At 38.3% G+C, this 20,393-nt stretch overlaps 2 protein-coding genes across 2 annotated transcripts; both read left to right on the top strand.

Annotated features, from left to right (window-relative positions):
- Positions 1-262: 262 nt before the first annotated feature.
- Positions 263-13,055, top strand: wipf2a (WAS/WASL interacting protein family, member 2a). Its single transcript, XM_055185050.2, has 8 exons — positions 263-681; positions 2,486-2,613; positions 6,067-6,199; positions 6,290-6,412; positions 6,577-7,206; positions 7,541-7,747; positions 11,373-11,474; positions 11,712-13,055. Exons 2-8 carry the CDS (start codon positions 2,557-2,559, stop codon positions 11,753-11,755), a joined length of 1,296 nt encoding a protein of 431 aa, XP_055041025.2. The 5' UTR covers positions 263-681; positions 2,486-2,556; the 3' UTR covers positions 11,756-13,055.
- Positions 13,056-13,432: 377 nt separating this feature from the next.
- On the top strand, positions 13,433-18,122 carry cdc6 (cell division cycle 6 homolog (S. cerevisiae)). Its single transcript, XM_055185049.2, has 12 exons — positions 13,433-13,588; positions 14,301-14,567; positions 14,674-14,940; positions 15,088-15,287; positions 15,393-15,547; positions 15,669-15,775; positions 16,611-16,750; positions 16,841-16,941; positions 17,028-17,098; positions 17,230-17,405; positions 17,496-17,636; positions 17,721-18,122. Exons 2-12 carry the CDS (start codon positions 14,327-14,329, stop codon positions 17,811-17,813), a joined length of 1,692 nt encoding a protein of 563 aa, XP_055041024.2. The 5' UTR covers positions 13,433-13,588; positions 14,301-14,326; the 3' UTR covers positions 17,814-18,122.
- Positions 18,123-20,393: the final 2,271 nt, after the last annotated feature.

The raw sequence follows: 20,393 nt of genomic DNA, 5'->3' as shown, positions 1-20,393 counted from the left end.
ATTACATTTTACAAAAAGTTTACACTGGAGCCCTTAAATATGATGGTTTACAGCTATTCCCAATTCTGATCAAATACATTAAAAAAACTCTCATGCTCGTCTTTTACTTTTTACATAAAATAAACTATTATTTCGTCCTAATTTATTTTAATTTTATTTATTTTTTAAAATATATTATTTGGTTAAAAACTGTTGCATTATGTCATAAGCTTATAATCAGTATAATAAAAAGTTTACTCCAGTGAGGTAGGTTTGGTCGCGCTGTTCCAGGTCTCGCTTTCCGGTTGTAATCGGAGTTTTTCGACCGCCTGCCTCCATTTTGTACCGACTCCTGAATTTCCGGGATTTCGTAGAACTGGGTTCGCTCAAACCCAGTGATCCAGTAGAGACACATTATCGCCCATTATACCTGGGCAGCATTATTGGGAAACATGAATTTGTGAATATTTCTGTATACGTCCCTTTTTCCGCAGTGACCCACTTGGAATAACTTCACAGGGTTGGCAATAACCAGCCGCCAGCATGACAGCGGACAACAGCAAGTTTTCTCCGGTTTAACGTTAGTTACTCAGTTACTAGTTTTTATTCGGTGGCGGGTCAGAAAGCAAGTCGTCGACGAAAGATCAACCTGTTTACTGCATTACATTTTCGGTTGTTTCGGACATAAACTCAAACAAACAGGTAATGTTAACATAAAGCGTTGCCAACGTCTTTACAGCCGGAAGGGATGAACATTTATCATGTCATAAGAACCGTAACAAACAGTTTTAATATGTTTCAATGAATACATTGTCAACGGGATATTTACATTATTTAATTGGAGTTGTATTAACGAATTCATTTGACAAAATGTAAAAGTCTACTTTGGGGTTGTTTTTCTTTCGGCTTCTGCAAGTAACTTAACGTCTAAGTGACTTTGAAATGTTTTATTCTCTTTAAAGAGTTCAATTTTTACCGATTTTGGCATTGCCTGACTAACATGTCATTGTTTAAACATGTATATACCTGTTGATTTACAGGATCTTGTATGGTATGACAGGTATGGTGACTTAAGTTTGTGTACAGTTTTAATCTGTTGACCGAGCTAAAGCTCGACATACTCGCATTTCATTTTCACATGCTGCTTTGAGCTCCCTCATTACCAATTACCTCATTTTTATTTTGAAATATTATGTCGACGAACCATCTTGCCATACTTATATAAATAATTACACACTTGCTCTGAACTGCTATCAGTTTGAATGAAGGGACATGGTATAAACCTGGATTAATTGTCAAGTCCACATTTATGCTTATGCTTTTAAACAGAAATCCCTGTTGTTGGTGTGAAGGCCCTGATAGATTTTTGTATGGTTGATCAGATTTGAGATACTAAGGCTGCCTGTTATATGACATGTAAAGAATGCTTTATGATCTTCACAGTTAAGCCTGTTTTTCTGGAATTTAAAGGTGTTTTCTGGGGAAAAAATTTTCATTTACATATGAAATGTGCTCTAGATTTTGGGCCCTAGGTTATTGTGACGATTTTGTGTATTCGTTTGCCTTTACAGATCAGTCAGTTTACAAGTGGGCCTATTGACTGGTTTATTATTTTTTGTATATTGCACATGATTCAGTTTTAGATGTCAAAATGAAACTACATTTAGTAATGGGCGCTGTTCCTTATTTATTAGTTTTCAAAGCCAGATATCTATGGGTTGATCAGCAGTTGTGTTTAAATCTGTTTTGCATAGAAAATAATATACTCAAATAAGCCATAGGAGTGTATATAGACTTGCAGGGACAGTTTCCTGGACAGGGCTTAAACCCAGTCCCAGACTAAAATGCATGTTTCATCTGCCTTAACTCAAAACAGCATGCATTGACAAATCTTAAGATATATCAGTTCAAATGTTTTGCCTCAAGATGAGGTGTTTTGGTAAAAACTTCTTAAATGTCCCAATATAATTAAGGCCTGGTCCTGGTTTAACCTAAACTTTGTTCGGGAAACCGCCCTGTCGTTTCAAAGCTTGTATGTAATGAAGATGACCCATTCAGGGCGTAAGTTATAGGGTTCAGCTACTGCTCTTACCCGCTTTTTCACTCTCTAACTTAGTCGTTGCGTCATTGCAGATCCTGCCTAACAACATTCCTGCTAGTTTTGTATCACGTTGTTTCATCTCAGCGATCACTTCTTTTAAAACTACTAGGAAAAGGGAGCAGGGGTGTCTCATTGCAAGCACAGGGAAAAAGGTATATTTTTACCTTTGGAATTTAACCTGTGTCAGTGGTTTACTACTTTCCGTCATATGCAGAGTAGTTCCTGGAACTGTCATGTGGTTTGTGAGTAATGTTATGTTAATGATGCCAACCAGTAATACATGTATGACATTGATGCTTACTTAATTTTGTCTTTATGAAGTATTTTGGCAAACTGGAGTCTGTATGCCAACACTGATACGTAAAGTGAAAAAAATCTTATGGTTGTATTTCTTTTACCTTGCAGAGCTCTTGTACAAAAATCAAATCAACAAACGCAGATTAACGTGACTGCTGAAGTCTTCGGAATTCACCAACATGCCCGTTCCTCCTCCCCCTCCACCCGGACCTCCACCACCCCCAACTTTCAGCCAGGTCAGTATAAAACATATGGTGTACTCGCATTATGCGTACCGTACCATACTTGAGTACGTTTGGTGCCCAAAGTCTGGTTCGTTTGTATGCGTAACTGTACCCTGGTACGCAAAGATGGTCTTGGTACGGTTCAGTTTGGTACAAAATTGGGAGTGCTGACGGATTTAAAGCTTGATGTCAACTGTGCGACTGCTTTTATTTTCCCTCAACTTCAACTGTCACAGTAAAAACTTTCTGATACATACAGCATGATCACATGCAGTCACGTGTTGCCACATCCCAAACAGCAGCAAAAAATAGTTGTCCTCGACTGCATGCGGCGCTGTGGAAATGTTGACATTCTGACATTGCTGTATGACATTAAATAACCACGAGAGAGACTTAAAGGTGCTGTTGAATGTAAAACTGTATTTACAACGAGTTCTGTACATGGTAATGACTTATCGCGAGCCTCAAACATGATTGTTTCCTCCTCCTTATGTAAAGCTTGTGCATCCAAAAGACCGCTGGGCAACAGGCCAATCTACATAACATTACACCAACTGTGACGTTACAGTTGGGAAGTAGGGTTGCCGCGGTGATGTAATTTTCCCACTGGTTAATCGGCGCGTCACAAACTCGGTGATCCCGGTATCACCGGGTGAAAGGGGCTTATAAATGCGCATGCAGACGTGTGCATTTTACTTTCACTTTTGAATTACGCAACTGTTTAAATGCAGCACTTGCGCACGCTGCGTTAAATCGCGTATGAATTTGCGTGCAATGCCAGTGCAACAGCTGGTTTAATTAAGTGCTTGAGTCAATGTGCGCAGGTAATTCTCACATAACCCGCAAGTCCCAAGCAGAGCAACCGGCTACTTCTCCATAAAAGCGCTGCTTGAATGATGGGTTTATTATTTTTCTTGATGAAAAACACAACAACAAAACGATCTCGCTTATATTAAACATCATATATGTATATTATAACAAAAACGAGTAAGCACGCGGATTCTGTCATCATCAGTCAGCTCGCCTCGCGAACTCTGACAGAAATAAATGAAATCTGACACCTGCTGCTCTGTGACGTGATGCGCGTTCAGCTCCGCTAAATTCAGTCAGCAGACACATTCAGTTCTTAGTGTTTGCTCTCTCTAACAAAACTAAATGAATTAATTACACGAAAATATCAAAACGACGGTGAACGGTGTCGCGGTGGGCAAGTGATCTAACCGGTGAGAGGCTGAAGCACCAGTTATCACCGTTTCACCGACTATCGCGGCAAGCCTATTGGGAAGTACGCCCCATTAAATTACACATTAATTAAAGTCACTCTATGCATTTTCTGCGTTTTTGTCAAACCGCGACCCCTAGAGTCGCTGGAGAATACTTGCAACTGTCGTAATTTCCCACTCTAGTACACCTCCGAAGATAATGACCAGGTAATGTTTCACAATTTCGTACAAATATTAGGCTACTCCATAGTCTAGAAAACTACAGATGATGGTAATAGGATAATAAGAAGTTTATTCCAAGTGTAGAGTGCATATAATAATAAAGTACCGCGTTTGCTGGCTTATAACGTTTTTACATGATTGCAGCTAAATCACAAGTAAACAGTCTATAGTCTATGTCTACTGTATCATTTCATTTGTGTTCTTTTATTGTAATGTAAACATTACAAAACGCCATGACAACGTTTAAATAACTAATTACGTTGCATTATTTCATAACATTGTTCGTTATAATGTCACTATACATTATTGCTATTTATCATAATAGTTTGCAAATTGTGCATGTTTACACTATTTACAACCTCTAGGCTTATTTATGTCTTGATAATTCTGCGAGATAGTGACAACTGTTGTCATGATAATCGCATGACATACTACAAGCAAGCGCAACAACATACAACATAGACACAAGTTTACAAATAAGAGATTTACTTACTAGTCCATCAACAAGATCGCCAGATCAGCATCCCATCCAGTGCTGTCTTTTAGCTCATGCCAACGAGTAAAAACCTGACCGAGTGGGACTCTTGTCCGGTTCCTAACGCGGTCAGATTCTCTTTTCCTACTCTCTTCTGAACGCGCTTTCTAAACTTTTAAATCGTTTAGCCTCACATTTCAAATTCGCACGTGCAGTTGTTGTTATAGGCTTGATCGACTTCATGCAGCGCTGCAAGAACCGACAGCCGGATGACTCAAAGTGCTGTCTCGGATCATTTTCACGGTACTTTGACGTCATCCGGCGGCCGATTCTTGCAGCGCCACATGAAGTCGAACAAGTCTAACGTGTGTGACGTTGTTGCCGTAAAGCAAGTCATGATTCTCGCGAGATTTGTCAGGGGCGGTTCTCTCAAGCTTGCATTGCTGGTTTTGCTAGCGGTGTCCTCCCCGAGCTTCACCGGGAGGATGATTCCCCCTACTATGCCTGTGCAGCACCAAATGAAATCAAGCACATGTAATAAGCCACAAACTTATATTTTCACTCTTCATTGTGATGAGAGTGTGTGACTAGACTGGTGAATTTTTTACCTTTGTAGATGGTAAATTAGGTGAAAATGTACTTGCATTTAGGTACATCCTGATCACTTTTTGTGCTCCCGATGCAAGTCATTTCATTATGAGGATCGACCTATACCAAGCCCTAATCCGAGACTTGGATGTTCCTAGTGCTAGGTCCACACATATTAAGGTTATTAAAATCAAACCAGTCCACTTAGCACAGCATTATAAAGAAACTAGTAAAATTGACTAAACTTGAACAACAGAAATCGTAGTGAAAATTACATCTTATTTTGTTGGGTGTTTCAGTTGTGAGGTGTCTTATCAATTAGGTAGAATTAAATGCTGCTTTGTTACTGTACTGCGTTGTGAAATGCTCGCATTGCAGACATTACAGGTGTCTAATGCAATGCTTTCAAAATTGCACAAAGCAAACAGTTTAACCACCCATTTAGTCACGAGCACACTGTGTTTACCACACTGCGTGTCAGCTGATGTAAATATAGGATCAGGCTTATACATACAGCCAATCCCGATCTGTTTAAAAATGCTGTGATTGGCCTGATACTGATCTTTGCGATATGCTTGGCACATCCTTACTTGCATTGAAGCCATGTCTAAACCTGTCCAAATATCCATGTGCTTGTTTGTGTGAGGTTTGTATATTACACTCCACTTTGGAATGCTTGATTCTGATTGGCCAGTCACAACATTCCTAGGCCTAAAGCCACTAGGAAATATTTTTTTCCTTCTGGAAGGTTTGCTTTTTTTTACAAATTAGCTAGTATAACTCAATATTCATTTGATATATGTTGTCATACGGCAAGTAGCCGTATAATAAGTGGGATAATGTAATCTTCAGGGACCCCCATCGGGATTGATTCTGAGATAACTATCGGCTGGCAAAATAAACTTACGTTTGTAGTTGGGCATCAGTCTTGATCCCTTTGAATCTTCTTTCAGCCAGGCAAACACCGTTCCTCCCAAAATTAGCCGAGATGAAGCCAAGGGAAGAGGAGCTCTGCTGTCAGACATTTGCAAAGGTGCCAGACTGAAGAAAGTTGCTGCAGTCAATGACAGAAGTGCACCTATAATTGAAAGTAAGTCATCAGTGGTTAATTTATGCTTGGTAAAATACAATTCATCTTTTACTAGATTTATAGCTAATCATGTGATATCTTCTCTGGCAGAACCTGGAGGTCGAGGTGGCGCCAGTGGTGGCATTGGAGCAAGTGGTGGTGGTGGTGGTTCTGGGCCAAAGCCCATGGGAGGGTTGTTCAGTGCAGGAGTGCCTAAACTACGACCAGTTGGAGGTTTGTGTCCCTTTTATAGCCGGTATCTACAATAAAAGGCTTTTTTCTTAAACTCTATTTTGATGAGAAATTAAAGCATTTCTTTGTCTTGACCCTCCTAAATATTTAGGGGAATTTGCATTGGCCACATTGTAATACTGGTTTTTATTGATGTGTGCTTACAGACGGCACTGTGGGAAGGTCAGCACTACAGCCACCTGGCTCACGCCCAGCACTACCCCGTGTTGCAAGTCATTCCGAGCTGGATGGGTCTGCACGTAGTGGTGAAGGAGATCGTACTTCAGCTCCTGAGCAGTCGCGAAACAATCGACCCTTACCGCCAGACGCTCCCAAACCATCTCATGTCAACACAAAACCCAGCAGCTCTGCTCCACCTCCACCTCCGCCATTCAATCGCGGTGGCAACCGTGGACCCTCCTCAAACCAGCAGAGTTCTGGGTCTTCCTCTCAGAGTCGTGAGAAACACTTTCCACCTCCACATGCAAGCAAAGGGCCTCCTCTGCAACCATCTTCTGCCCGTGACGGACCTCCTAGACACAACCCAGGATCATCACGCACCTCTTCATCCACAGTCTCCTCCAGTGCTCCCCCACCCCCACCTCCCTACAGACAGTCACCTAATGTTTCCAATGGTGAGCTAGCTCCTGAGTTACCACAGAGGCGAAACTCGCTGAACAAGAAAAGCCATCCCAATGCTCACGTCCGTGGACAAGCACCTCCTCCTCCTCCACCCTCTTCCCAACAGAACCGAAGACCCCCACCACCAACACGTGAACCGTTGATGCGCAGCACAGGTATGTTTGCTGTTTTGTTATCATTTAGTCATACTTTTGGCTTTTCTCTGTGGAATACAACAGATTGTGTTGGTTGTGTAAAATATTAACTTAGCTTTTTTGTATAAATTTGAAAAAAAAAGTCTGCTACACAAAAAGGTCACAGATATAGTTTGTATACATTCAAAAATGCAGTGTTAAGTTGCACCAGGTTTGATGTCAGTGATGCCATTGGTGTTAGTTTTTGCATTCTTTATATCTTAAGAATATATATGTTTAATAATAGAAGAGAATTTACTGTAGATGTTATAGCCACAAAATAGTAATTTTAATTTGATGTAACATGATCATTCAGCTCCTCAGGCTCCTCCTCCTGTGTCTCGAAATGGGGTTCGGGATACACCACCTCCACCACCCCCTTACCGGTTACAAACTGAAGCCCCCAGTCGAGGGAAACCCCCTCCTCTCTCCTCTGCTGGACGGCAGCCTTCTGGACACGCACCTCCTCCACCTCCACCAATCCGCAATGGACATACATCTCATCATTCTAGGTCACCTTCTGGTGAGTCTAGTCTATTAATCATGGACAGTATATTTATTACAAATATCTCTCTTTGTCATTAAACAGATAACCATCAATCATTGTCCATTCTCCCAAATATTTAAAAAGTATAGACTATAATTATAAACTATTAGAAGTATATTTGTAGGATTTTAAAGATCACAGTTTAAATCCTAGATATTTTGCCGCATTGCATTTCTGTCCATCAGTGTTTATCAGCATTTAAAAATAACTCCGCAGTCAAATGACCTCTTAGGAATTCAAATACAGGACCCTTATTTCCTCGTTACTCCAGCCAACAAAACTTTCTCAGAACAAATAGTCCTGAAGCATGGGATCATCGTGACCATTAATTTCCACCAAACATTTGTACATCTGTTTTTATCTCTGTCACAGATCATATGCAAATCATTTGCAACTCTTGAGTGTGTGAAAGATCACTGTGAAAACACATGCATAATGCATATCATCAAGGTTCTGCATGTTTTCATGTAGAAGTAATTATTTTTAGGGAACAAAATGTATTTATGCAATCACAGAAGTCTTAACATTCATGTGCTAAATAAATTAGGGATGGCCATTTTTTCAGTAGTATTATATTGAAATATTTAAGCTAAACAAAATAGTAATTTATTTAAATGACGTTGTTAATTAGGAAATATGTCCAAGATGCTAAAATTATCTAAATATATGTAAATAATTATTATTTTTTTATTACTCATTGTAAAATACAGATAAAAGTGTTTAAACTAAGGTGCAACCTTCCGATCTCTCTGATAAAGCCAACACGGAAGTTACTTAAACTGCAATTCATCGACAGGGAGTCAATCCCATAGACCTCCATGTTAAAATGTTAAACTTTACAGTAGAAAATAATATGTTTACAACCTGGTACAAAAAGTAATTTTATAGATAATTTTGCCCTTCATGACAACTGTGAGGGGGGTGATTTTTTTTTTACTCATTCGTTTGCATGTCGATGCATTTTGGTCGATTGGATCAACAGTGGACGATGCTTAAAACATGTGTAAATGGGGTCTAAACCATTTTGAGCTTGTCCACTTTTGTCCAAATTCAGAGGTAGTCGAAAACGCATTCGCTCATGTGTTCAATGTGTTAAAATTGCCACAAAAGGCCGCCTACTGGCCTAATACGTAATGTACTGTGTTTTCCATCAGTCCTGATTTCTATTGCGAACCCAGTGTTCAAAAGAGTCTTTAGGCTATCATTGATATTTTTGCAGATATGTGAAAGTTGCATGAGGTTATTTTGTTCATTGCACTTAAATATCAGAGAAAATTGTGAGCAGTAACTCGTAATTTCTCCAACTCGTGTTTTAGTAAAAACATATACCATCCCCTCAAAGTAATCAGGACAGAAGAGACTGATTAAAACACCAGGTGTGAACATGATTGTGTCTTTGGGCCTTTTTACACCTGGTTACTTCATGTGGTTTTTCTGACCGGATAGCTATCTGATTTGTTAAAACTGTTCCGTTTACATTTGGCCACATAAATGCATCTTGCATCCGCCCAAAATGCAAATACACTATTTATTACTTCGCCTTAAAAAATTTAAGATGACGTTTATGCAACAAAAGGTAGCACTTACTGTATGTTGTACTGTATTGTATTTCTTTGTTTAATATCATTCGAGTTTGTCATTAGACTCTTTTATTGGTTCTAGGAAGCTTTTTTACCCGCTGTCGTCGCTCCATAAAGCAACGAGCATGTCGTCTTTGTTTGTTTGCCTCTATGACAGCTAACTTCCGGGTGACGTGCTTACGTTTGGGAGGAGTTATGCGCTGAAAGATGTGGTTTCATTAACCAGATGTATTTACACTTGTCCATTTTCGTCTGAAATGCGTCCCAGACCACCTCCTGAAGTGGTTTGAGCGATCGGATTTAAATCCATCTCGAAAACGTTTCGGAGGGCATTTACACCTGGTATTTTTACGATCGGATAGCTATCTGATCAGAGAAAACGCATGAAGTGACGAGGTGTAAAAAGGCCCTTTCTCATCCACTTGTGATTTGATTGACCAAAATGCTTCTTAATACCAAGTTTAAACCGGGCCTAAAAGGTTCTGGTCACTTGATAGATGACATTTTAAGTATACGAATGCAGCAATTTAGATGGGAGCTCAAAGTTGATTCTGAATTAAATGGGTAGACACTGAGTGATCTAAATCAATAAACCGGCTATGCAGACAACTGCGTTACATGGGACTTGGAGATTTGTCAGGTTTCTCGCAGGCAGTGACGTTACCACCTATAGTACATAATAGTCGATCAAATAGCCGATGGCATATCTGTCTTAAGCTATACTGTTGTATCTCTTCTCGTGTCTGCAGAATCTGTAAATGTAACATGAGCTTTAGTTTTATTTTCGCAGTTTCTCTCCCAACTGCTTGAGTCGAGCGGAGACTTTTATGCGTTACTTTGCGCTTACTTATTGTTCTAAGATAAACATCACACGTGGAGACATGCGCACATGAACAAAACTGCGAGAAACCCGGTTAAGTCACGAAATTGGGGTAATGAGCAAAAAACTACCCATGCCGACTGTTTTTTGCTTACGCCCCAATAAAAGAAAACAGTTTTACGCGTTTACATGACGCCACATGTTATCAGTTTATTAAGCATAATCGGCGCAAAACTGTGCATGTAAACCCACTCAAGGAAGAACACTCAATTGGTGTGATGTGACTGTATTTATGACTTTGCAAAGAAATCTCGTTGCTGCATTTCGGACAAGTTATTTTGGAAGCAAGTAGACTTGAAAATGCTGCAGTATTCTGAATAAAAGTAATCTTCCGTATTTTACGGACTATAAGCCGCACCGGAGTATAAGCCGCATCATTAAAAAATGTGTCATTAAGACGAAATAACATATATAAGTCACAGTAGACTATACGTCACATTTATTTAGAAAATGATTTCACAAAATCCAAGCCAAAGAGGAGACATTTAATCTGGAAAGGGAAGTTATTCAACTAAACAGTAGCAGACAGAACAGCAGGCTGAATAGATGTCTGTACGTTAAAGTAATATTATCAGTTATTTAAACGATAAACCATAGCATACAGAACTTACCTGTATGGTTGAGTAGTCTAAATTAACCGAACAAGCCAACTAGCGTAAAGTTCGCATACTTGTCATTCCACATTATTGAATCCACTGAATTACATAAATACAGAAGCAGCATATGGTGGACTCTCGCAGCTGTAGACGGTAATGTTGTCTCTTGCCTCATAAATGTCAAAATTAATTCATACTGACTTACAAGGCGCACCTGACTATTAGACGCAGCACCAGCCAAGTTATGAAAAAAAACGCGGCTTATAGACCGAAAAATATGGAAAGCAAGAAGTAATACTAAGCGAGAAGCATGAACAACAATATCTGGAGTTTTGTCAGTTAGAAAGCGGTAGGGTAGCAAGGGTAAAAGAAAAGAGGGAGGGCTCCAAGATTGAACCTTGGGGGATACCAAAGGTGAGGTGAGGAAAAAATCCATAAAAATATCTAACTTGACTAAAAACTTGACCCAAACCACTTGAGGACTGTTCTGTTGACTGGACTGTACCACTGACAAAATGTAAAATGTGTTTAACCTTTCCCCTCAGATGATTTTGAATCCAAGTACTCCTTCCATCCTATACAAGACCTGCCCCCTCCAGAAGAATACAGATCATTCCAGAAGATCTATCCCAGCAAAACCAACAAAGGTAAAGTCCGGTTTATAAGTGCCTTTGTGCTACAGAGATACTGACAGGTTTCGACTGATTAAATGTAAAAATATTTGAATCATAGTGTGCAATACAGTGGTATTTAAATGTAACATTACACAAGCTATATCATGTTTTTATAGTATGGTTAAACAGATTATATATTTTAAGGACAAGTTTGTTTGAGACTGTATTTGGCTGTAGTTACACAGATGTCATTTTTCTTTTATTGTGCAGGTACTGTAAGGGGTGCTCCTCCTTTGCCTCCTCCTGTGCGATGAACATCATTCAGGGAAGACAAGGACCAAATTGAGATGACACACACACACACACACACACACATCTATATATATTGACCAAAATACTGTATATTTGTACCACGCAAACAATAATTGTTCATTTGAAACACTAATTTGCTTATATAAAATCATTCCTAGGACAACACTATGTATCAACACGGTCTCTTATCCAAACCACTTGAGAATGCTGTACTTCTAGACACTGTGCAATATCCCTTTGCTGCCTAGAAATCGCACCTTCTAATACTGTGCCTTATGACAGGGGCACCGTGTTGTGACCAAACCAGAGCAAACAACGCTACTTCCAATGGGGTTGAATGCATACATTCCACCTCTCCTATAAAGCTACCAAAGTTTAAGAGTTATAGTTTTAATAAATAAGAAAATGTGTAGCACTTGTAGATTATTGATGTCTATGCATGAAAGACAGGATTCTAAGACACTTGACAATCAATCTATTACGTATCAAATTATGTTATTGTTACTGTATTAATTCTATTTTTATCAAGAATAGTGTCCAATAGGAAGTTTCATTGAAATGCAAGTGTTTGCTTACACTACAAAAGCTATGAAATGGCCCGTTTATTTTTTCAAACCATGGCCACACTACATTAGGGAACATTGGTCACCCATCACTACTTACTTTCTCTGTTATTTTGTGAAAACTATGAAAAGTTAATTGAACATCTCAGTATGTGTGAATGGCAATAATTGTTTTACTGACGTTTTACTTCGTTCGCTTCACCTCTGTAAAGGGAACTGTGTTTTTGTTTAATATTGACCAAATATGAATTTATGAAGTGCCACAGGTTCTGACAAATACTTACATGGTGATCTGTGTGTATTTTTGAAACTGTATACAGGTCTATGCAATTATTATGCAATTCTATAGTGCCATCATGTGGCTTATTTGCACCATTTCTTCTTCTGGGTACCATGTTTTAAGGTAATTTATACGTTGCCTTTTAATCCTTTTTGTTTCAAACCTTAGCTGAAATGTTAGGACGTACCTTTGAATAGATTTTGTATACAACACTCGCAAAACGGACGTTTTACAAGGGATTTATTTTAATTGAGTGACATTTAAAGTCGAATGAACTCTTAACATTGTCACGTTATAACGTTGCCTCCATTTTAGGCACCTTTTAGATGTTAACTTTAAAAGTTATGTTTGGGGATTTGGTGATTCTGATATGTGAATGTCATTTTATCGCTTGTTTATAATTGTGTTAAGAGTTGTGTTAATATGATGCATTTGAAATAATAAAAAGGTTATGGGAAATTTGCCTACGGTTTCTTTTTATGTTTTATCGTGTTGATGATTCTTCACAATTTAAATGCCTTGATAGTTCACACACAGTAACTTCACGTTGACATTCTCTCATAAGACAAGCTTATGAAATGCTCTATAAACTCAAATAATATATATTTGTAATATTTCGTATTGAACGTATAATTCAGTTTTGATTCGCTAAGTTATTCAGTGTGTGTCAATCCCATAGAATGTAAAAAAAAACTACTTACATATTACCCGGGAAATGATTTGCGCCAAAATATCCACAAAGAAATAACCCGCCTTTACAGTCAAGCAAAGGGGGAGGGGCCTGGTAATCTTATTGGTTGGCCAAGAAAAGATTAACTTCAACAACCAATGAAATGCGTTGTAATCGGTGCATACGTCAGAGAGCAGCGCGTCAGCTGTGCTTAGAGGAAGAGCTGAGAGAGATTTGGCGCTAGTTTGACGGTGGCTCGGTCTGACTGAGGGGTAGTTTGTGTAACCAGCTGCTTGTTTTTACAAAAGTTCACCAATCTAAGGTAAGACATGAAATATCATCACTCTACTCTTGTTATTTAAAGGCTGTCATGCAGAGTTTATGGAGTGATATTGCTTTTTATTTAGCTGTTCTGATATGTTGGCTAAATAGTTTGGCGCCAAGAACTCGCAGCAGTAACTGAGACTTGGCGGTAATTTACAGTATAAAGATCAAACAATGCTCTGATCGGTAGTTGAGGGTATTACTAATGTGCATCAGCGTACTTTTTATGTATTTGCTATTTTTATATACATTTTGTTTTGGGTGTTTTGTAAGTTGAATGGGGTAACTGTTAGTAAATGAAAGCCAAAACATTTCTGTGCTAAACCAAAATACGTTGTGACAAAATAAAAGCCTCCCTTTTATCTGGGTGATAATACATGAAAATGAATTAAATCTTTCTGTGTTAGATTTAATATCACTCTCAACACTCATAAACTAATTTTAGTCTGGCTTTGTCTCACCCTGGAGGACGTCTTGAAAAAACAACAGTCGCTTGCTAAATTCCTCATGGTTTGCTAAATTGCACTGTTGAATTCAAATAAACTTGAAATGCAATTTAATTTGCATATCAGTATTTAAGCTTTGTGACTTAAACTACACTATAGGTTCACATTTTAGCTGGCAGGAGTATTATTCTAGTATCATTTGTATCTACTGCCATCTCACAAATTAATATTCTGTTTCTAAATCATCCCTTTGTTTCTTCTTAGACGTGTTTCCGGTTTTAAGACTAAAAATGCCCAGCACCCGCTCACAGAATCAGCCCACCCTACAGTTCCCCAGACGCAAGTCATCCAGATTGGGTCCTCGGCCCAAAGTCTCCTCTGAGAACACAGCGGACATACAGGCAACGCCACTGTCCCCTAGAAAGGCAAATGTGGTGGATCCACGAAGTATCCCACTTTCTCCTAGGAGCTCCGTGTTAAAAACCACCTCTTTGTCTGAACGTTTGCCTTTGAGCCCTCGCAAACGCACCGGTGAGTACATTAGCACATGAATGTAGATACAAATAAGCTTGTTTTGTAATAAATGCATAAGTATCTGTTGGTAAGTGTTTAGATGAATTGTTGTTTGATGTTTCAGGTGATGAGAACGGATGCAACCTTCCAGCTTCTCTGCTTGGTTCTCCCCCCAAACAGAGTCGTCCTACGATATGCTCTCCCCGTAAACTGTCCTTCAACGAAAACACGCCTGTCTTCTCTCCTCTTCGTCCCGTCCCGTCTTCACCAAAAATTCCCCTTTCGCCCATCTCTCGTCAATCGCCGAAAAAGCCCCAGGAGTCTGCCCGCACCAGCCTGCTTCCACAGACGGAGGGGAAGAACCCAGTTGCACGACTCGTTCATGTTAAAAGTAGGTTTGGTTAAATGACCCTTACTAACATGCTTGTAATGGTAATTTGTTGATGATTTGCAAGTCGTTCTTGTTTTGTAAAACAATTACCTGAATGGTAAAGTAGTTGCAGTACAATGAAACCATAACTTTATTTTTGTGTGATAGACTCAGAATATCAAAGTGTAAAGAAGGCCCTTCACACCGCAGTGCCAGAGCGTCTCCTGTCCCGTGAGGCAGAGAGAGACGCCATTGTGTCCTTCCTGGAGAACCATGTGGTGAAAGCTAAACCATCTAGTCTTTACATTTCTGGAGCTCCTGGCACAGGAAAGACGGCCTGTTTAAACTGTGTCCTCCAAGAGCAGAAGGTGAGTTCATATAAATGCGTATATAAATTTATTTCTGTGTCAGAGGGGTGTTTTGGCCAAATGCAGTGGACTCACGTGGCTTTTTTTGCTTACTTTATTTTCTAGGCTCTATTGAAGGGAGTTCAGACGGTGGTCATCAACTGTATGAATCTGCGTAGCTCTCATGCAGTCTTCCCCTTATTGGGTGAAAAGCTGGGTGTCCCCAAAGGCCACAGCGAGGCTCGGCTACAGAAACTTCTGACTAGCTCAGGGCCCACTGTGTAAGTTCACATGCAAGCTTAGTTGATCTACATAACGTCACGTTGAGACTAATGTCACGTTGAGACTAATAACATTCGTATGTGTTTTGCTCATGATTTTGTTTTTGTGTGTGTGTAACAGCCTGTTGGTTCTTGATGAGATGGATCAGTTGGACAGCAAGTCCCAAGAGGTGCTCTACACGATCTTCGAGTGGCCTTACCTGCCCAAATCTCGCCTCTGTCTTATCGGTAAGCATTTTATCGCCACCTTGTGGAAGTTGTTGGCACACCATGATATTAAAGGGATAATTCACTCAAAAATCAAAATTGTGTGATCAATTACTCACCCTCATGTTGTTACAACCTTGTATACATTTCTTTGTTCTGCTGAACACAAATATTTGTAATAAAGCAGGAAACCGAAGCACCATTCACTTCCATTTCTACTATGGAAGTCAATGGTGGTCAAATGGTTTGGTTACAAACATTGCTCAAAATATCTTCCTTTGTGTTCATCGGAACAAAAATGATTAATAGTGGTTTATAGCAACAAGAGGGCGGATAAATAATGACAAATTTTCTTTTTGGGTGAACTATCCCTTTAAGATATCATACTTTAAAGGAAAACACCATCGTTTTTCAATATTTTACTATGTTCTTACCTCAACTTAGATTAATTATTACATAGCTTTCTTTGTATGTGCACCTTTAATCTTTGTTCAGCACTTTGTGAATGTGTTAGCATTTAGCCTAGCCCCATTCATTCCTATGGCTCCAAACAAAAGTTTTATTTTATGCCACCATACTTACTTGTGTAACTACTCGTGTAACAGTCTTTAAATAGTGAAAACATGGAAGTGTTTGGTGGCTTATAAATTCATCCCTGTTTGGAGCCATGGAAATGAATGGGGCTGGGCTGGATGCTAGCACATTCATGAGGTGCTGTGCAGGGATTTAAAGTGCACGCATTGAAGAAAGATGTGTATGTATTAATTAAGTTGAGTTAAGAACATAGTAAAATATTGAAAAACGGTGGTGTTTTCTTTTTAAATATTCACTGACTAATGAACCTTTGTCTCCGTAGGTATCGCTAACGCACTGGACTTAACGGACCGCATTCTGCCTAGACTCCAGGCAAAGCCGCATTGCCGACCCAAACTGCTCAACTTTCCCCCCTACAGCCGCGAGGAGCTCAACGCTATCGTCCAAGACCGACTTGCGCAGGTCCGTATCCATTGGTGCACGATCTATCACTGTTTAACACGCGCATGTGTTCTGATGTAATAATGCGTTGTCATGTTTGTGCATGTTCAGGTGTCAGGTGAGGGTCTTATGGACGCAGCAGCTGTTCAGTTCTGTGCAAGGAAAGTCTCAGCGGTGTCCGGAGATGCTCGCAAAGCTCTTGACATCTGCAGGTAAGACAACCTTAAACTGCATTCAAGACATTATCGTAATATTTGGTTCTGTGAGAGTCTTATGCATCTATATGTCGATCCATCAGGAGAGCTGTGGAGATTGTAGAAGCAACAGACCGGTCTAAAGCAACATCCGAACCTTCAGTCAGTCCTAAAGGTAGGAATTACTCTAAAATTTTTAATTTGCAACTAAACATTGCAAGCATAAATGTTGTCGTTTAATGCACTGTAATAATTGGTTGGCACAATTTATCAAACATGACGAGTTATGTCTCTAATCTATTGCAGCATCACGTGTGAGCGTTCCTCAGGTGGCCCGGGTATTGTCTGAGGTATACGGTGACCGCATGGCATCCAGCAGCGGGGAGGACGGCGAGAGTTTTCCTCTGCAGCAGAAACTGCTTGTATGCTGCCTGCTTCTGGTTATCCGTAATGGAAAGAGCAAAGAGGTCCAGTTGGGAAAAGTGAGTTTAAGATTTTAGCTATTAAACTGCTTTTTTTTAGCAAAAAAACAAAATTATTAATGTGTGCAAATACTTTGTTTCTTTCTGTAGCTGTGTGAAGTCTACAGTAAGCTGTGTAAACAGAGGCAAGTGGGTGGAGTTGGTCAGACTGAGTGTTTGTCTCTCTGTGGTCTGCTGGAGAGCAGAGGAATCTTCACTCTCAAGAAGGCCAAAGAGGCTCGACTGACTAAGGTAAGAGGTTTTGTATGGTGTTTATACTAAATCACTGCTTTGATGGATTCAATAAGACGTCTAAGATTTAACTTTTTTTCTTAGATCTCTCTGAGGATTGAAGAGCGTGATGTGGAGAATGCATTGAAGGATCGAACACTCCTTGGTAGCATTTTAGCGGCTGGTCTGCCATGTTGATGCTGCATGTAGTTTTTAAATTTTATTTAATTTTAGGTCTCTTAGATTTTGTGTAAATATTTTATCGCTCCTTTATGAAAGTCTCATTTAAAATGAGATTGCTTGTTTGGAGGATGATTTGATCCAAAAGGGTTTATTGAATTTTATGTTTGTGTCAAACGTTTTTGCAAGATTTTAATTTCTTTTTCAAATGTCACACCTTCTATAAACTTTTAAGAGAAGGAGGTGCCTTTTTGTTTTGTGCATGAACTTTTTAATTTCGATTTGAACATTTAGGCTATACATTTTAATAAAGAGAAATGCACACCAGTTTGATCTTGTTTGTGGTTGCTTCATTTCATATGAGCAGAAATTAAAGGTCTTCAATGATAAATGTATGAGCTGTTATTCAGCATGACTGGAGTTGAGTTTATATGTAAGCGACCATTCATTTTACTTTGCTTATTTTCATGTGCTTTGTACTCTTAAGCAGAGTTGTATAGTACTTAAGTATTTTTACTTTCTACATAAAAGTAAATTTTCAATTATTCATATTTTATTAGTGTTTTTCTTTGGAAAACAAACATTCCAAAACATATCATAATTTTTACTCCACTACATTTCATAATTTCAAGTTTTTGGTTTATATTTAATATTTAAGTACATTAAACATCTAGTAATTTTTTGTACTTTTACTCTAGAAAGTAAAAGTACACAATTTTTATGTAATTAGGCATTAAATCAATTTAAATATGCAATATATGATGAATACACAGTATGATTTTATGCTTTAGAATGTAGTGAACATTGTTTAGTAAAAAGTAAAATTTTTCCCAAGACAAACACTCTGATGAAGCATAGATGCTTGGAAAATTTAACTAAAATACTTAAGTATTATACACCTCTGCTCTTAAGCCAAAGGTTTTTCAAACTCAGTCGAACCCCCTTGACCAAAATGATTTACTTGGAATACCCCCTAAAAATGTTACATTAATATTTCAATCATTTTATAGAACACGTTTAACTTTTTATTATTATTATTTGTATGATTTTTTTATTATGCAAGTTTATAAAACATTAATCCTTCAGACTGATAACGCTACCATGCTACCTACTTTTTGTTTATAGACCGATTTAATGACAAATGTGCACAATTAAAATGAGTGTTAATGATATATTATCCTAAATAAAAAAGCAGAATAAAGTTTTATTTAAAAGATAAATAATCTGTTTTTTCTTAAAAACGTGTTTTTAGAAAAAACTTTGCAAGTGTTTTGTAAAAAGTGTAAAAGGTTTGAACTTATATCTTGTTGCTTTTACAATGTTTTCACCAGCAGGTGGCGCCATATTCAGGTGTTTTGAGCGCTTCGAAACTGAATCATTGCAATTGGTTCATTTGATTCGAAGATTCGAAAAGCTTCGTTTCTGCCATCTATAGTGTAACGGTCACATTCAGACACACAATAGTTTGTGTTTTATTTAGATTTTTTAATTTTAAAATATTTAAATATTTACATTTGATTATTTAATTTTAATTAAGTGTTTTTCAACTTACAAACTGCCTGCAATTTCTACGCGAAACACCACCCCAGTTTAGAAAAACCCTGCAGTAAGTTTTTTTCTAAATTGCAGGTTCTGGATTCAGTTTGATTTTAGTTTATATTTAGTTGCATTTAGCATCTGGTATGTTGGCATATATTCTATTTGTATATGGTCGAAACACGAGATTGGGTCCACGAGACGAGACTTCACCTAGATCTTTTCACTTTTTAAGAAATCCTCGATAAAATATATAAATGGGAAGCTCAAATCACGTAATTTTGAAATGTACGACTTTCCCTAATAATTATTTTCGTAATTTGATATTTTTGGTAATAAAAATAGAACTTTACTGAGAACAATATACAAATATAACAAAGGTTATAGAACAATAACCTTTAAAATGACATTATTATGATGATGCAATAATAATTGTTCAAATAAACTATCAAAAATAAGTAAACTCATGGTTTTATTAAAAACAATGTAAAAACAGCATGTATTATAACAAATGCCTGCAGAGGGCGCCACAGTAAAACATGCTTTTGACCAACATTAAGTCCACTTAAACCTTTAATAGTTGTCCAATTCTTTACAATAGAAATGATACAGCACTGTAATTCTTAAGGAAGAACGTGCAGACGTTAGGCCTGGTTCAAGCCAAGACTATGCTTAAGATATTTAAGCATCTTTAATAAAGATGTGTGACACCACAGCTAAATCATGTAAACTCAGAGTGAGGGTTTAATCTGCTGACACACACAGGTGAATGATCAACAAACACAACGCCACATACACTTTATATGAGTTCCCAAACGATTGGAAAAAGCTTAAAATAGAAATATTGATGATTAAGTTAGAGGTTATTTGTCCAGTGCCTTTTTATCTCATACCACTTGTGTTGGGGCACATGACTTTTCCCATGGCCACCCCATTTAAAAAAAATCTAGAATGGCTCCTGCTTGCCACACCCTGGTGTAGATTTTTTATTCTGATCATTATTTCAATGTGATGTAAATGTGAATATCACCCTTCCCAAAAAACTTAAGGCCAGCACAAATT

Source organism: Misgurnus anguillicaudatus, chromosome 14 (assembly GCF_027580225.2).
Source record: "Misgurnus anguillicaudatus chromosome 14, ASM2758022v2, whole genome shotgun sequence".
Classification (NCBI taxonomy): Eukaryota; Metazoa; Chordata; class Actinopteri; order Cypriniformes; family Cobitidae; genus Misgurnus; species Misgurnus anguillicaudatus.
Note: the sequence above shows the minus strand (reverse complement) of the source record. Positions and strands in the feature narration are given on the sequence as shown.